Raw genomic sequence first — 19,673 nt, forward strand, 5'->3', positions numbered from 1 at the left:
AAATTTTGGCTTTCTGAATAGATGTAAAGATTATATGCCATTAGGGGAGATTTGCAAAAAGCATCTCAGAAGCAGCATTCAGAAAGCAAAGCCTGAAAGCGTTATGAATCACTTACCTCCCTAATGTCCCTTTGATATTTAGTGTTCATTTCTTCTGTTTTAATGAGATCCTTTCTTGCTGTCTCTGCTTCCTGTTCCACCTCTCCCACTCGGGAAGAGAGTGCTGCTAAACGTTCCTTCATTTGAGCCATTTCATAGTTTTGCTTTTCAAGCAATTCTTGTAGTTCGACTATTTGGCTAGTTTCATCAGTTGAGTCTATAGAACCGTTGGACAAACGCTGCAGGAAAAGAACAAGAAATGGCACTTAGGATTCTCTTCATCTTTAATTTAAAATCCATGAACTTAAAGAAATGAAACTGATGGAGCTTTCACACTGAGAAATAAGAACCCTAACTAGTTTTGAAAAAAAACTAAGTTTTTGAGAAAAGTCTTAATGGACATTAAAATATAAAGGTAGATCAGTAATTTTCAAACAGGTTAACAGATGCATTTGAACAGATGCAACTTAGCATGAAACACTCGTGTATCCCAAACATTTAACAAATGGCAGTTATTATTTTGTCAGTTATATCCAAAGTTTATTGTAAACAATATTTATATAAGCAGCATATTATTAAATGATAAGAAGGAGCACAGAAACTGTGTAATATTTTTTATTTATTTATTTATTTATTTATTTATTTATTTATTTATTTATTTTTGAGAGGGATATCATGCAAGCGGGGGGGGGGCACAGAGGGGAAGAGCAAATTTTTTAAAAGTTTTTTATTTTGAGAGACAGAGAGCAAGGGAGGGGCAGAGAGAGAGGGAGAGAAGATGAGAAAGGGAGAGAGAGAATCCCAAGTAGGCCCTGTGTTTTCAGCACAGAGCCTGACATGGGGCTTGATATCATGAAATGTGAGATTATGATCCAAGCCAAACTCAGGAGCTGGATGCTCCTGACTGAGCCACTCAGGCATCCTGGGAGAGAAAGAATCTTTTTTTTTTTTCAATATATGAAATTTATTGTCAAATTGGAGAAAGAATCTTAAACAAGCTCTCTTCCCAGCACAGAGCCCAACATGGGGCTCGATCTCAGGACCATGAGATCATGACCTGAGTCGAAATCAAGAGTCGGGTGCTTAACTAACTGAGCCACTGAGGTGCTCCATATTTTCTATTTTTATTCAAGATCCTGGTGCATTTGCAAGTTTCATTTTCAATGACTCTCAGAGAAAGAACTTTACACACATTTTTCTTTTAACGAAGGTTATTCCTGGCGTGAATGTGACCTAGCTAGAATAAAGGTATAGCATAAAAAAAGCCTTGATTTCTATATTGTTAAGAACATAAAAGTCATGAATGCACACAACCCACAGGAAGGAGGCTTAAAAGGATTAAATACTTTGAGACTGATTTCTCCCCTTGCTGCTTAGAAACCAGGGTGACCCATGTCTTCAGAAGCATGTCCTACAGCCTAACTGTACTGGAGAAGTTCTGTGGTGGAGACAGGGCCACAACTGGAGAAATAGCACTAAAAGAAAAAGGGCACAGCCAGGCTGAAATAAGAAAATGATGATGCACTTTGCCTTAACATAAATGCAAATGACAGATGCCCAGATTAAAAGGGCAAATTAAATTTTCCCAAATTAAACCCCAAATCAAAAAAGATAAACATGAAAAAAGAATGAGAAAATGAGAAAAAGCAAAGAAAGTACCGTTAATTTTAGTACAGTGCTTGTTTGGAAAACACGAATCTGTGTTAATACAATAGACACATGAAGACACTATTTGAATGTTACATAAATTTTGCGTTTTCCTTTTTTCAATATATTGAAGTCGAGCTGACCTACAATGTTCCATCAGTTTCAGGTGCACAGCATAATGATCCGGCGGTTCTATATGTTATGCTGTGCTCTAAATTTTGTGTTTTCTTATGCGCGACTTCATTCCTGAGAATCACTGGTTAAACACAGAATCCCATACCCAGCTGAACTGAGCTGTGTAGGAACACACAAAATGAACTCGTGCACGCTCCTCAGACATCTAACATCGCCTCAGTGTATCTCAGGCTTTGAGTCACACCACCCCCATCGTGTTACAATTTTCTGTCTGATTTCAGATACCCCACTTTCTATCACTTCACAGTAATGCACAAACCCCCAAACCCATCTGACATCCATTTCTGCAAGCAAAATTCAGGTCTTCTTCAAGTCCAAGAGTCATATTTACAGTATTTATGCAATTCTTGACTATTTAACGTGTAAAACGGTGCTACAATTTTCATTGGTTTTCTATCTCTTTGTTTTATGCCATTGATAAAGTTGTGACACAAACCCCTCTTCTGCCACAAGCCCTGTGTTTTGCATTGTGCAGTTTTGCAGAGCTCAGAACTTTGAGGGATGCAAATGACACATTAGAGCAGCACTGACTGTTGGAGAAAAGAGGGAGAACAGAAAGCACCACAAAAGCAGTGAGAAAGAGAAAATAGAGAGCAAACAGGGAGCACAGACCAATGGCAAGGGGTGTTTACTAAGTCCAGGAACTAACACATGAAGAAGCAGCCTGGAAAATCTAAATTAAAATAGCAGAAAAGATGGAGTTAATCTTAAAATGGTATCTAAAGATGCCAGATCTACAGACCTAATACCTTGAAGGTATTACTGAACTCTTAAATTGCAGATACTGAACATCTGATAATCTAGTAAAAGAAGTAAGAGATTTTACAAATATGTAGGAATGTCAGAGATGCTGCTGAGATCCAGCAACTCTATTTCCCCGACTGCTGAGATGGCTGCTTGCTGAGGGATCAGAGTCCCTCAGGGTCTTTCCAAAGATCCCTGAGGTGTGCAATGCCACACACAATGAAGAGGTACTGGGAAGCTAATGAAAAACCAACTTTCTAGACAGTTTTTATGAATACAAAATGCAAACACATTGATGGTGACCCTTATACAGGACACAACTATGTGTACATGAAGCTGAGATAAGCCAGTTTATAATCATTAGGCAACAACTGAGAACTGGTTTAGGGAAGAAGGCTAGAGCCAATTGCCAGTCAGTTATGCCCAAATTTGGTATAACTGAGGTATGATATTACAGGGTTTTTTTCATAATAGGAAATATCTTTGAACTCTGTATACTACTTACAGGTAACTAAGTGATCTTAAGCTTTAATAGAACTTCTACTTCCTCACATTGAGGACTTTCTTTAGTCAACTAAAAAAAAAAGGCAATTTTTTAGAAGCTACACAAATCACTAGAAAACAAATTTTTGCTTTGAAAAATGTTTTATGTTACTGGAGAGAATACACTTAGGTTTCTGGAACCCTAAAGAACTTGGGAGAACTGAGACTCACGTAATCACACAGAGCTGATTTGAATTAAAATGCAGAACTTTTCTTTTCAAGTTTATTTATTTTGAGAGAGAGAGAGGGAGAATTAGAGCATGCATGGGGGAGGGGTAGAGACAGAGGAGAGAGAGACTCCCAATTAGGCTCTGTGCTGTCAGCGCAGAGCCTGACTCTGGACTTGATCCCATGATCCGTGAGATCATGACCTGAGCCAAAATCAAGAGTCAGATGCTCAACAGACTGAGCCACCCAGGCACCCCTAAATTGCAGAACTTTTAATTCCCAGTTAAGTTCATCTACCCTTTACCATATTGCCTTTACTCAGAATATAAAGATCAACAGATACAAATTATGCATGGTATATGGTATAGACAAGTACCAAGAATGTAGTGTGTATTCATACACACACACATATGCATTCAGTAAATATTTGTTAAGTCAACGGAATCATGTTAATTTTCTAATTAGAAAAATGATTAGTCCAATTCTGTGCACCTGAAGTCCATTAAAATCTTGTTTAAAAATTGCATATTTTGAACGGGCTCAAGGTAAGAAAATTTTAATTAAGTATAAACAGTAATCAGGCAACTAAAAAAACCACTTAAAATGCTAACCTTTTTAATTCCTTTAGTAACAGATGTATAACATAAGGTCTTTACACTACTTTGAAATTTGGGACTATCCATGGAAAATTTCTGAACTCTCAATTTTTTTCTGAAGTGTTTTTAAATCTTTTATTTTTTTAAAAAAAAAATTTTAATGTTTTATTTATTTTTGAGAGAGAGAGAGAGAGAGGCAGAGTGTGAGTGGGGGAGGGGCAGAGAGAGGGAAACAGAATCCAAAGCAGGCTCCAGGCTCTGAGCTGTCAGCACAGAGCCTGACGCAGGGCTCGAACTCATGAACTGTGAGATCATGACCTGAGCTAAAGTCGGACACTTAACCGACTGAGCCACCCAGGTGCCCCTTAAATCTTTTAGTTTTTAAAAAATATGTAACATTTCATGTATTCAAATCACCTTAAATATATTTTATGGTGAGGTTAATATATTTTCTCATAATTTCATAGTAAAAGTTCATTTAAAAACTGTGATTTATATCTAGAAAAAGAATACATAACTTTTGTTCGAAATCATTTAACAGTGATTTGTAGACTTATCTTTAAAATAAATTGTGGCACTTTAACTGAAATGACCTATTATTGAATTAAAAGAAAATCCAGTGGTTCTTTTAAACAGCTTTATTGAGATAGAATTTATAAGCATAAAATTTTCCCATTTACAGCATAAATGTCAATGGTGTCTAATATACTTAAAGAGTTGTACTATCAACATAATCTAATTTGAGAACATTTCGTCACCCCAAATAGAAACCTCTTGTCCATTAACAATCATTTGCAGCTGACCCCCACCTCCAGCCCTAGGCACGATTTATCTACTGCTGCCACTGTAAATCTGCCTATTTGGTACTTTTCACATAAACTGAATCAGAATAGATAGTCTTTTGTGACTGGCTTTATTCGCTGAACAAAATGTGTTTGAATTTCATTCATGTTGTAGTATCAGATTTTTTTTGATTGCTGAATAGTATTCCATCATGTGGATATACTACATGTTATTTATATATTCATGTGGTAATAGACATTTAGATTGTTTTCACCTTTGGGCTAATGTAAATAATGCTGTTATAAACATCTGTGTACAAGTCTTTGTGTGGACATGTGTTTTATATTCTTGTGGATAGATTCCTAGGAGTAGAATAGCTGAATCACATGGAAATTCTACATTAACATTTTGAAGTACTATTTCCCAAAATGGCTGCACCACTTTACATTCCCACTGGCAACCATGTGACTTCCAATTTATCACATTCTCACCAAACCTTGTTATTGCCTGCCTTTTTATTACAGCTACTCTAGTGTGATTGAAGTGGTATCTCCTTGTGATTTTGATCTGCATTTTGATTTGCATTTGATTTGACTTGATTTGATTTTGATTTTGATTTGCACTTCCTAATGGCTAATGATATGGAGCCTCTTTTCACGTCTTTATTGTCAGTTATGTATCTTCTCTGTCTATTCAAATTTTTTACTCATTTACTAATTGAGTTATTTGTCTTTTTATTAATGAGTTACAATAATTATTTATATATAGGTGTGTGTGTGTGTGTGTGTGTACACACACACACACACATATATATATATATATATATATATATATATATATATATATATACAATTCCTTTATCAGTTATATGATTTCCAAATAGTTCTTCTCAGTCTATAGATTATCTTTTCACTTTGACAGTGCCGTTTGAAATGCAAGTGTTTTTAATTTTAATGAAGTCCAATTTATCATTTTCCCCTTTATACCTTGCACTTTGGTGTTGTATCAAGAAATTATTTCCTAACACAAGGTTATGAAGAGTTTCAATGTTTTTCTCTTAAAGGTTGTACCAGGAAGAAAGAACTAGGTGTTGGGATTTTGTTAAATGTGCTGATACATTCCTGACATCAAGGAAAGTCTCGTCAAGCAGAGGAATAGCACATAAATAAGCAATTATTAAGTATGACAATGAATGTTATCATAAAGTTTCATGATAAACATCCTAAATATTTATGACATGGGACCAGAGAGACGATACTATTTGTGATACTCTTTGACTTTGATCTTTAAAGATGAGTAATTACATTTAAAGTAAAATAAGGAGGGTATTTATTTCAGAAAGGTAAAGCATGAGCACAGGCAGGGAGGTAGTTTCTGCAGGGCAATTACAGTTGTACTGTGTGGAGAGCCAGACACGAGTGCTGTAGACGAGTGCAAGAGACTGGGAAAAAAGGCTGCCATAGATTAAGATGGCTTTAGCTTTTTGTATGAAATACAATGCACTTTGAGTACTAAATAGAATGACAGAGAGTCATCAAAGGTTTTTGAAGAGGGAAATAACACGTGAAAACCTGCTGTCAAACTGTTCATCTCTCTTCATGACCTGGTAACCTATTTAAAGCCTTAACTACCAGTAACTTTCTCTTTCCCTTTCACTTTCTCTTTCCCTCCCCCCATGGCTAGAGTTGATGGATAAAATACAGGATGTCCAGTTATATTTAAATTTCAGATAAACAACGAAAAATTTTTAGAATAAGATATAACATGCAGTATTTGGATTAAGCTTATACTAGAGGAATTGATGATGCAAAGAAAACACTGAGCCCAAATCCAGAATAAGAGCACATCATGTATTTATCTGGCAGAGGAAATAGAAAAATCAAAGACTGGGAGACACAAGTGGGTTTAGGATTTTCAAGGGGGACCAGTATAGCTAGAATGGAATAGGCTATAGCAAGATGATGGGAGTGAGCATACATGGGTAGATGATGTTGATTCTTGCGATGCCAGGGGTTCCTGAGTTCATTGTAAGACACTGACTTTTACTCTGGGTTAGATGGGCCCCATAGGAAGGTACTGAGCAGAGGAGTGACAGTCTTTTAGAAAAAAATTGTCTGCTTTACCTTGTGACATATTTGAATTAGACCCATTTCTATGACCTCTTTATGTGTCAAGGAACACCTTGTGTGTTCAATCCTCTTTGATGACTCTGAACCCTTAGAAGATGCAGTAGGCCAAGGTCTGTGGGCTCCTACTTCTGGCAGTTGGTATTGTTACAATCTTTGCCATCCTCCACACCAATCCTCACCTGGGATTTGTAGCTGGATTTTCCTGTTCAACACATGATGTCTGGGTCATCTACTCCCACCTGAATTACTATAATAACCTTCTAACTGGTCTCTTTGTTTCTAACCTTATCCTCTTACTCCTATTTTTTAAAACAGTCAGAGTGGTCCATGGTAATCTTGTTACATGGTAGTCAGATCAAGTCACTCCTCTGCTCAAAACACTCCAGTGGTTTTCCATCCTACCCAGTACAAAAGCAAAAATCTTGTAATAAGCAATAACCACCGCCCCTGACTCCCTACTCCACTGTCCTTCCCTCCATGCCACAGCCTCCCTGACCTCTCTCCTACTATTTTCCCACTGGCTCTCTCAATTCAGCCACACTGGCAACCTCACTGCTCCTCTAATAAGTCCATTACTCTCCCACATTGCAGCCTTGCCTTTAGATTGTCCTTTTTCAAAAAAATTTTGTTTTTAATGTTTATTTATTTTTGAGAGAGAGAGAGTCAGAGCATGAGCGGGTGAGGGGCAGAGAGAGAGGGAGACACAGATTCCAAAGCAGGCTCCAGACTCCGAGTTGTCAGCACAGAACCTGATGTGGGGCTCGAACTCACAAACCACGAGATCATGACCTGAGCAAAGTTGGGTGCCCAACTGACTGAGCCACCCAGGTGACCCTAAATTGTCCTTCTGACTGAAATGTTCTTCCTTAGTGTTCCAAGTGGCTAACAACCTCAACCACTTCAATGAAGCCGATCCTGACCACCTTATTTAAAACAGAAAACTGCCCTTACTTCCACATCTCCTCAGGACTCCTGATTTTGTGTGTGTGTGTGTGTGTGTGTGTGTGTGTGTGTGTGTGTGTGTGTGTGTTTATCTACTTTTTCTTTTCTTCAATATCAGCTTCTAACATACTAAATGACTTACTTATTTGTATTTATTGTTTATTGTCTGTTAACCTCTTCCAACTTGCTAGATCGTAAGCTCCAGCCAGGAAAAGAGCCTTTATATGTTTTCTTTTTTGTGTATCACAAGCGCATAGAATGATGACTGGCATGTGATGGTAATGAGATAGAATTTGGTTGACTGAATAAATGTTTTGATTACTTGTGTCTCTAGTGAGTAAAACAGCACCTTCCACAAAAATATATTTGTTAAATGAATGAATGAATGCATGAATGAGTGAAAGAAAATTTCTGGTAATAAGTAAGATGAGTTTTAGGAAAAGCAGTAAGGATTCAAAGAAAAATAAAATACGGAGACAATATTTTCAGCCATCATTGTGCAAAGTTGACGAAAAAATATTTTCATAAAACGCAAATACAGGGGCACCTGGGTGGCTCAGTTGGTTAAGCGTCTGACTCTTGGTTTCAGCTAGAGGTCGTGATCTTGCAGTTGGTGAAATTGAGCCCTGCATTGGGCTCCACACTGACAGCGCAGAGCCTGCTTGGAATTCTTTCCTTCCCTGTCTCTCTGCCTCTCCCTTGCTCACTCTCTCTGTCTCTCTCTCAAACTAAATACACAAACTTAAAAATATAAGCAAATAGGAAAGAGAACTTATTTTTCTCCTGTTTTAAAGCAGGAGAATTATCTTTATGGTAGAAAAATCTGAAATAAACTAAAGAAACATTATAAATGTACATTAAAGTAAATGATATGGTAGAAATATACAGCCTACATCTAAGACCAAATGAAGCGAATGAAGCTGAAGCCCCAGATGTCCTACCATGTCATGGCCATAGTGCTTCTAAAGTTAATCCCGAGATAAAGCCAGAAATATAAACATGTTCTTCCATTGTCTATCAGGTAAATACTAGAAATATGTCTCTCTTTGTATTTGATAATCTTCAACAAAATGACTTCACCATTAATATGTTTTCCTTCCTACTTCTGGCTTTAATATTGAGTTAAAAAATAGTATAACGTTAAAAAAAAAAAACCCGGTTGTCTTGTTAAATTACTAATTGCCCATTTTCATTCTGCATTTTATCTTGGTTTAATGGTTGTTCCTTATTTTGAGCATATTTTAGTGACTACATAGTGCTCCTCTACCCCACTAAAGAATAGTAGTTTAGGAAACATAATAGTGAATATAATTTTCACATTTCTTTTAAATGGTAAAATAATGCCTGTTGAATGTACAGAACAGAGAGCATTTAAAGTGCTATATTAGTATAACAATAATTAAGTTCCCCTTGGACAGTTTTTTTTGTTTTTTGTTTTTTGTTTTTTAAGAGAGAGAGAGAATAAGAGTGCAAGCAAGTGGGGAAGGGGAACAGGGAAAGAGAAAGAGAATCTTAAGCAGGTCCCATGCTCAGAGCAGAGTCTGACACAGGACACAATCTCACGACCATGAGATCATGACCTGAGCCAAAATCAAGAGTCATACAGTTAACCAACTGAGCCACCCAGGTGCCCCTTTATAAGATCTCTGAGGTGGATGGACACTGACTATGCAGAACGAAATACTTGTTTGACCTCTGCCTACACCAAGAAGCCATTATTTTTGAGAGCTGACACCTTTTCCTCAGATTTACTGAGATATACTTGATATGTAACACTTTGTAACTTTAAGATGTACAACATGATAATCATTACATGTAAATGTCATGAAATGATCACAATAAGGTTAGCTAACACACATCCATCATCTCATGTAGTTACCATTTCTTTTCTGTAGTGACAACAGTTAAGATCTACTCTTAGCAACTTTCAAATATGTAATATAGTACTCTTAACTGTAGTCGCCATGGCAGCTGATAATTTAATCTTATTATGAACATATTTCCACACGTGATTTGCACATTTTGACACCTCTTTTCTAATGTTTTTCATGCCTAATGCATAAGTCCTTGATTCTCTCCTAATGAATTTCAAGTAAATCTCTTTCTCTTATGCATTTTATTTCTCATGGTTTATTAATCTCTCTAGAGAAAATAAAAAAGGTGGGGCCAAAGAGTAGAAAGTAGGAATTTATTTTACTATCAGTTAAATCCAGATATTAAAGGCACAGATACACGTAAGACTTAGCATTGAAGGGGTCACACCAAGCCCTTCCATTCCATTTTTGAAAGTAGATCTATGAATATTATGGTTAGAAATAAATTATTGTTTGGTCAGAAAAATATACTAAGATTTGCAATCATTAACATAAGCAATCTATTTCTAATAATTCTGTGGTGGATTGGGGAGAATCTATAAAGTGGCAGAGTCTTATAAGATATATTTCACTCTGTGAGAAGAAAACTATAGTATTATTGAAATATAGAGCCAAAAACAATGAAATAACACAAATCTAGAGGAAAAGCATTCATAAGCACAAAAATAATAGAGAAAAAAAACCTAGAACCAGTTCATTGGAAATTTCCTAAGTGAGTCAGCAATGTTGGGGTGAAAAAAAATGTATATAACAGAAAAAAGACTGAATCAATCAGGGATTCCATGGGCTGTTAGTGAAGTCTCTTTGTGAAGTCTATGAGTAAATCCTAGACCAAGCATTGACTCAAGGAGGGACTTTGGAAGACTTCAGCCAATCTGATGTCCCAGTAAATATTTCCTTTCATTCCAAGAGACCATTATACTCTTCATTTTACTTTAAATCTGCAAATTTGGATTTGCCTCCAAATCCTCAATAGGATTGTATCTTTCATTAGAATAATGACAACTAATAATAATAGCTATAATTTACTGAGTACTTACTTATCCTGACATATTCATAAGATGTCTGGCTCTATGCATGGGTTTCTAATAATTATTCTACTTCACTAATATTTGTTAAGTTCTGACGATGTGTTAGGCACTGTTACGGAGCATGACGTGCCTAAACCCTATAAGGAACTATTGTATACAGAAAAGGAAACTGAAGCAAGGAACACAGGTATTTTGCTTACGGTCACACTACTAAAAAGTGATGAGGTTCAAACATGAGCATAGATATTCCAGTGTCATATTTCTAGGAATTTTTTTTCTTTTCTCCTCTCTCTCTTCTTTTTCTTTCTTTCATTCTCTCACTTTCTCACCCTCTCTGCTTACTTTTGTTTCTTTACTCTTTTATTTATGAATTTATTCAATCTCTACTTGTTATTTCATTTATCCATTCATTCAATCACTAAAACTCTGTTTAGCCTTTACCATATGCCAGACAGAAGGTTGGGGGCTCAGAATATGAGGATTCCTACCTGAGTGTAACATAATATAGGAAAAAAGAGTAAACCAAATCAAGCAACTAAACAATTAACAAAATTCATAAGGACCAAAAAGTATTTAAGCACTGAGGAGTCCAAATGCTTCACAGCTATGATTCTGGGCATTTTGTGTCAGCCTAGACTGTTTCTGTTAATTTCCATACTGCTTTTTAGCTCCCAGAAATCAGACCTGAACTCAGATTTCAAATATTCTCCTATATGTACACACATTTTGTCTTTGTTCTGAAATTCTCCAGAACAGAATCCACAGCTATTATTTCCAATTCCACATTGACTCTTTAAATCTGTTTAATCATATGTAAACCATCTATTTATAAACCTTACAAATCTAGAACCTAGAATAAAACAGACATAATATCTGTACTCCATATCCGTTATTCTCAACCACGACCACACATTAGAAACTTTGGAAGGGTTGAATAAAAATATAAAGTGAATTCTACTCTAAATGTGATACACATAAGGCTCCTAGAAGAAAACATAGGCAAGAATTTCTTTGATATTGGCTGTAGAAATACTTTATGAGATATGTCTCTTCAGACAAGGGAAACAAAAGCAAAATTAAAGTATTGGGACTACATCAAACTAAAAGGCTTTTGCACAGCGAAGGAAACCATAAATCAAACAAAAAGGCAACCTACTGAATGGGAGAAGATATTTGCAAATGACATATCAGGTAAGGGGTTAATATCCAAAATATTTAAAGAACTTATATAACTCAACATTAAAAATACAAACGATCCAATTAAAAAAATGGGCAGAGGATCTGAATAGACATGTTTCCAAAGAAGACACACAGATGGTCAACAGACATATGAAAAGATGCTCAACATCACTAATCATCAGGGAAATGCAACTCAAAACCACAATGAGATATCACCTTACATGTGTCAGAATGGCTAAACTGAAAAACACAAGACAGAACAAGTGTTGGTGAGAAAGTGGAGAAGGAACCCTCACACACTATTGGTGAGAGCATGAATTGGTACAGCTACTGTGGAAAACAGTATGGAGGTTTCTCAAAAAGTTAAAAATAGAATTACCATGTAATTCACAAATTCTACTACTGGGTATTTACCCAAAGAAAATAAAAACACTAATCCAAAAAGATATATGCACCCCTATATTTATTGCAGCATTATTTACAATAGCCAAAATATGGAAGCAGTCCAAGTGTCCATCCACAGATGAATGGATAAAGAAGATGTGGTATATACAAAAATATATATTTATGTATATATATGTATATATATGTGTGTGTGTGTGTGTATATATATATATATATATATATATATATATATATGTGTGTGTATACACACACACACACACACACACACACACACACATATGTATAATGGTATAATACTCAGACATAAAAAAGAATGACATCTTGCCATTTTCCAACAGCATGGATGGACCGAGAGGGTATAATGCTAAGTGAAATAAGTCAAGCAGAGAAAGACAAATACCATATGATTTCACTCATATGTAGAATTTAAGAAACAAATGAACAAATAAAGAATAAAAAAAGAGACAACAATCAGACTCTTAAATACAGAGAACAAACTGGTGGTTGCAGGAGGGGAGGTGGATGAAGGGAGGAGTGAAACAGATAAAGGAGATCAAAAGTACACCTAACTGGATGAACACTGAGTAATGTAGAAAATTGTTCAGTCATTATATACATTTGAAGCTGATATAACACTGTATGTTAATTATACTTCAATTAAAAAAATGATCCCACTCTAAACCATATCCAATAGTGGAGTCCGGGTATATAATTGTTTTTAAATCTCCCTAAGTAATTGTAATGTTTAGTTGTGTTAAGAACCATAGATCCATATTATCCAGGTACTTTACTAATTACTGTATCCAATTTAGTCATCAGACCTAAAAAATTGCCATAAAGAGGGAAAGAATTTAAAGTAATAAAATAATATAATGACTGGTGAAATGAATGTAATAAAAGATGTAATAACAGATCTGAGAAATTAGTATTCTTTATTGTAGTATCAACAAATTATTTTAAAATATATTTAATGGTTCAAATGGAAAGACTTGACTACCTCTTATTTTTGAAAGATGGAAAGAAATAAACCTCTATATAGAGTTGACTGAAAATTGCCCTACTTGGAAAATTTCTAGATCAGATGATTTCTTATAGTTACTTCCCCATTAATGATTTTATTATTCCACATTGAGAATTACAAAGTTATTATGATACCATAAATTCCTAGAAATTTTATTTAGTTAGAATATCTAGCTGATGGACTTTCACTTGTCAGTTCTTTAATGTGGTCAATCGTTTCATTAATAACTATAAAATATATTTATTATTTTCTCAAGACGTTTTAAGTCATTCTTAACTTCCACCAAATTTAAAAGCAAGGATATTTTAATCTGAGGAATATCTGTTACTTTGAAGTTCTAATATTTTCATAATGTTTAAAGTAGAATATAATTTATTCACTATATCTGGTATATGCAGCTTGACAGAAATATACTTCATTCTGTAGTGTCTTGAATCTAGATGAAACATGAAGAATTTCTATTCAATAGTCCCATGATTGATATTAATAATACTCAGAAATGTAAAGAGTAGTTATTTCCCATATTACCACATGAAATAAACATACCGAATGATTAATGTGGAAAAACATTCATCTATAAAATTCTTAAGTGTTCTAAAAAAAGAAGATATAAGGAGGTATATGTATAGCGGAGAATTTTTGGTTTTTGTTTTTCATTTTTGCTTATAACTGAAAATCTTGAATTCCTTCTTTGTTTAGCTATAGAATAAAGAAGTAACATTGGAGAAAATCTTTTTTCTTTTAGGAAGAATCACTCAGCACTCCTTTTAGATATGTAAATATAAGGCTAGTAGGCACCCCTGCCCTAGAAGAATATTTAATGAAACCTTGACAAACTGTCTCTTCCAGTGTTTCTTGATATAAGAGAGGATAGCAGGAGGGTAATTTGCATAATTACTAGGAAACCTCAGGGGAGAAAGGAAAAACAAGACTGCTTTCCTTTCAGTTTTGAAGTTCAGAGTTATTCCAAATTATCCTACAAACTAAGACAATTGACTGAATCATTATAGTTTCCAAGAGCTAGTGAAAAGAATGTCGGAAGTGGGAGTATGCACTGGGACCTGAGTCCAATATCCAACATCAGTCATGGTTCCAGCTCAGTGGGTAGCTGGCTCTGGAGGACATTCCTGACTCAGTCATCTTGATGAGTTTGGTAGCCGAACTGTGAAACTAAGCCCTCAAGGTGGTATAACTTGAAGAAGGGGGAATCCTCACTGAAGAACCACTCTGCCACGGGATGTCACTACTGCTGGCGGAGCTTCACACCAGGCCAGTGACTGGTGCGGAAGGATTTCACTTAGCCTGTATGTCAGTGGGCTATTGCAATGGTACATGGATGACACGTGATTTTGAGGAGCCACCTATTTTTAAAAGCGATAGTTTGAAAACTCAAAAGAGGCAATGGCAATTAAAAAAAATTGTTGCTCACTTGTTACCTTATCACATTTTCTAGTTCTCTTTTTGCAAAATGTTTAAAAAAAAATGCCTCTTTTGACCTGATTAAGTTTTAGAGGTTCTTAGATAGTTCAGGCAGAGCAAGAATGGTCCCAAGAGAGAGCTACCAGGTTTACTGTTCATTGGGTCACGTGAGTCCTCTTGTATTTAAGTGAAATAGTCAAAAGAGGGCTCAACTTATTTGTAGCCCAATTAGATCATAACTGTTATATATGTAAAGAATTAATAATGGATATAAGAATAATAAATGTGAGTCAAACACTTTTACTTTAAGTTTTTAAATTTAAAATTTCTATGTTTTTACATTAAAAACTTTTTTTAATTTAAAATTTAATTTCTGTTAGAGAAGCATGCAGATGGTTAAAAAACAAACATTTAATCCCCAGGTTAAAAAAAAATAGTTTACCATCGGAATACCTATCAATGAAATTCATCACTCTAAGAGATGTCTTAGTCTTGATAATAATTCTTAGAAAACTTGTAATAGAAGAGCAACTCCAAATCTGAAAAATGGTTACTATGGAAAGCATCATAATTAATGTTATCATTATAGTCTAGATCATCATAAAGTTGCATAAAACGTGAGTTTATAAAATCAAGTATACCATTCTGACCCATGCTACTCTTTGGTGTACTGAAGTCTTAAACATTGTATTGAACATTGAAGTCTTGGGCAATATATTAGAAATAAAGAAATAAAAATTGGGAGGGAAGAGAAAAAAGAATAAAATACTTCTAAATTTCTTAAACTCTTAGAAAAGTCTAAGACCACAACATACTCTTGAAATCAATATGTCAGACAGCTTTTTAAAAAAATTTTTAACGTTTATTCATTTTTGAGAGAGAGACAGAGAAACAGAGCGTGAATGGGGGAGGGGCAGAGAGAGAGGGAGACACAGAATCTGAAACAGGCTGTAGGTTCTGAGTCCTCAGCACAGAGCCCAACATGGGGCTCGAACCACAAACTGTGAGATCATGACCTGACCTGAAGTCAGATGCTGCACCAACTGAGCCACCCAGGTGCCCCAATACGTTAGCAAGTTTGATGGATGTCGTATCAATATTGAAAAATCAATAGAATGTTTTATGCCAGCATTAATTTATTAGAAAAAATATGAAAATAATCAAAATAGCAACAAAACTATGTCTAGAAACAAATAACAATCTTCAAGACCTCTATGTGACAGATTAACAATTTTATTGAAGAACATAAAATAATTCATAAAAAAATGGAGACAGAAGCCATGTTACAGACATGTAACAAAAAAAAAAGGCAAATCATTTAAAGCCTTGTAGAAATCGGAAGCATTTGCAGACTTTTGAGCAGACTGAGATGTTGAAAATAGACTGTGAAGGCTGCACTGGAGAAGCAGAGAGACGGGGCAGGAAATAATTACAATAATTCAGGTGACAGATGATTGGAAGTGGTTCAGAGTGTAGAGATTAATAGAGATGATGAGAAGTGGACAGATTCTAGGTATAATTTGAAAGCAGGGCAAATCAAGTTCTTTACAGTTTGATGTGGGGTGTGAGACATAGGGAGGACTTGAAGGTGACTCAATATTTTTCAACTTGAGCAACTGGAAAGGCAAAGTTTCCGTGATTTGAGATGGAAAAGATGCAATTTGTTTGGGTGGGGGGATACAAGAGGTGGGTTTTTGACATTTTAAGTGTGCAATATCTTTTAGATGAACAAGTGGCAATGTTGAATAGGCCGTTGGATAAATGTTTGGTTGTAGAGTCTGAACTAGAGGTAAAGCTTTGTAAACTATTAGCATATGGATACTAGTTAAGACTGACTGGCAATCATTGAGAGAAGAAATGGAGGACTGAGCCCTGGATCACATCAAGAAGTCTGAAAGAAGAATATGGTCCAACAAGATAGGAGACTGTGACGGAGCCGCTGGTGAAGTAAGAGAAAAACAAAAATAGTGTGGTTTCCTGTAATGCAAGTTAAAAAAAAAAGGAATCAAGGAGGAGCGATCTACTATGACATCAACTATAACAAAGGTTGAGAATTGGCCTTTGTATTTACCAATATAAAATTAGTGGTGATGGTAACAGGAGACGTTTCTGTAGAATGGTGGGGCAAAGACTCTATTGGAACAGATTTATAAAAAATGCAAAGAAAGCAATCGGGGAAAGTGAGCCGACAACCCTGTTGAACAGCTTTGTGGCAAAAGGGAGCCAAAAATAGAGAAATAGCTGATTGTAGAAGTAAGGTAAAGAGAGAATTTTTTTTTTTGAGTTGCAAGAAGTTTCTTTGTTCTAGGAATGGGATAAAGAAGAAAAATGACAAAAGAGAGAGAGACCAGTAAGAATTGCCGCAGAAGTATAATTGACTAGGTGATTGCTGAAGACACCAACATAGGAGGTAACAAAGTTTTCTTTGTCTAAGGTTTATTTTTGAATTTTTCAAAGATTCATGCTCATCTAATAAGCTCTTTCATCCTCTTAGACATGTGGGCAAATTTAAGTAAACACTCTTGCTCAAAGTAAATACTCTTATATTTCAAAATCCATGAAATCAGGTAGTTGACATGTTGCTTTTCTTCATTCTTGTTCATTTTTAATATGTGCATGCTTGTTATACTATTTCCATCCACTCCTCCTATTGATAAGCTATAGGACTTTGAGCCAGTAATTCCTGCTCTGTAAACCTCACAGGGTTATTACAGGGATCAAATAAAACAACTGCGTGAAAGCACTTTTGGAAAGCTGTGAAGAGCTTTATACAAGTTACTTATCTTGTTCATACTTGGGGTGTAGCCTTTGCTAATAATATTTCCAGACAGGTTTGAAGAATAGTTTGCTTATCTTTAAAAGGCCAGAGGGGCGCCTGGGTGGCTCAGTCAGTTAAGCATCCGACTTCGGCTCAGGTCATGATCTCACAGTCAATGGGTTCGAGTCCCATGTTGGGGCTCTGTGCTGACAGCTCAGAGCCTGGAGCCTGCTTCGGATTCCGTGCCTCCCCCTCTTTCTGCCCCTCCCCTGCTCATGCTCTGTCTCTCCCTGTCTCTCAATAATAAACATTAAAAAAAAATTAAAAGGCCAGAGCCAGCATTAAGAAATATTCTTCAGAACACTCATCCTGGCATGTGTAATTTCCCTGCAGATAAAGGGGATTTCTGGTCATACAAATTTCGGAAAAACTGAATACTGTTCCCCTTGGAACTTGACAATATTAAAAAAAATAAAAAATTCTAATGAGTACTACAGTAAAGACGTCAATTCAAAAATATACAGCACAATATGTCCTAATATTCTTGTCCTAGGAAATCTCTTTTTAGGGGAGTGCGTTCTGTAAAACACCCATCAAATTCCTGGCAAACTAGCACTATATGAGAATTTTAAGATGGGTAAACTCCACAAAAATGAAAAATAAAAGTAGAATCAATTGCAGAGTGTCTGAATAATAGACTTAAACATTTTCCTGGATTGGCTTGGCAGATCAGAGAAGACAATACACAGGGAAGGAAAAACACTTGTTCTTCTCTGTATCACTTTAAGGGAGCAAATTCATGGCATAAAATTTAAATTATATCAATAAAATAGAGATAAATGAACACACTCTGTCAAGGTCTGTGAATAAGCCTTTTAAAATCTTAAGATCTCTGACTTTAGCAAAGGTGTGTTTATTCTTCTGTCCTCAGATCTAGACAGATAATATAAAGGATACTGAATCTGCTTATAGAGATAAACAAGTCAATTCCCCTTTCTCTTCCCATTTAGTAAGGGTGTAGTTAAAGCACAAAAACCCAGTCACTGAAATCAGAAAGAGATTTATTTTGAGCTTAATGAGTTCCCACACAATATTAGAACATTTTTCTTATTCTTTCCACTGCATAAAGAAGATGCCTAACTTGTGGTCATAAGCTTTCTCTCCAATTCGGCTCCTATAAAATTGATATGGGATAACTTCATGTACATATGAATGAACCATGGAACATCCCACACTTGCCTCTGCTGGGCCCTTTCCTAGCCACAGACCTCTAAGCCACTCAGCCACAGGTATCTACAGACCTTTTCTTTCCTGAGAGGTGTGCCAACTCCAAGATGGCAAATTCATAAATCCCATCCTTTTGTTTGGTTTTACTGCTTGAAAACTCAGTTGAAGAATGAAAGAGACGTGTACACATTATTATCATGTTACTATGAGGAATTAGATCACAATATATGGGATTCATGCACAGAAGAAAATATTCTGTTAGGGCTATTCAGATGTAAATAAATCCAAATGATAATTATCTTTGATACAGAGAAGAAATTGGGGCTTAATCAATAATGAATAAAATAAGCCACAGTTGACAAAGACTGAGTTTCTAGAACAGTTGTTGGCATGTAGTGAGGAAGGCACAGAAACATGGGCAAAATGCAATTAATACACTGAAGACATCCCTTTGGATAACTGCTTTCAGCTAGAACTTAGCAGAGGACTGTAAAAGAATGGCATTTGTGACAAATAATGTTTATTATTAGTATTTTAAAATAGAAATATGGTATATTCATAAGCCAAACACTTAAATGTTCAGCTATCAGCTTTGTATGAAAATTATTCAGAATCATCATGTTATGATATTGCATAATAGAACACAATAGCATGATGAAATAAAATCCTTCTGTCATCATTGAGGATCATGCTACTAATATAGCTTTATGAACTTTTCTTAAATGCCTATTTTTTTGTCACTGGTAGTTCAGTCTAAAACATAGCATGCATTGCTAGAAATCCACAAAACCCTTAATTTTGGTAAAGGCACATGCCGTATTTCAATTTTTATAACACATTAGCTCAGTGTCCTTCATGACCAAAGTTCTACAATGCAAGCATTACACATGTAGTTACTAGATCTTCTGATCTG

At 35.5% G+C, this 19,673-nt stretch overlaps 1 protein-coding gene across 8 annotated transcripts in view; it reads right to left on the reverse strand.

Annotated features, from left to right (window-relative positions):
* Nucleotides 1–19,673, reverse strand: part of PPFIA2 (PPFI scaffold protein A2) — a 474,989-nt gene that overhangs the window by 122,128 nt on the left and 333,188 nt on the right. For all 8 annotated transcript variants that reach the window (XM_060656864.3, XM_060656859.3, XM_060656862.3 and 5 more), the window contains one exon: nucleotides 117–338. In XM_060656864.3, the coding sequence (XP_060512847.1) occupies nucleotides 117–338 (222 nt within the window). The remainder of the gene's footprint in view (nucleotides 1–116; nucleotides 339–19,673) is intronic.

Source organism: Panthera onca, chromosome B4, assembly GCF_046562875.1.
Source record: "Panthera onca isolate mPanOnc1 chromosome B4, mPanOnc1 haplotype 2, whole genome shotgun sequence".
NCBI classification, from domain to species: domain Eukaryota; kingdom Metazoa; phylum Chordata; class Mammalia; order Carnivora; family Felidae; genus Panthera; species Panthera onca.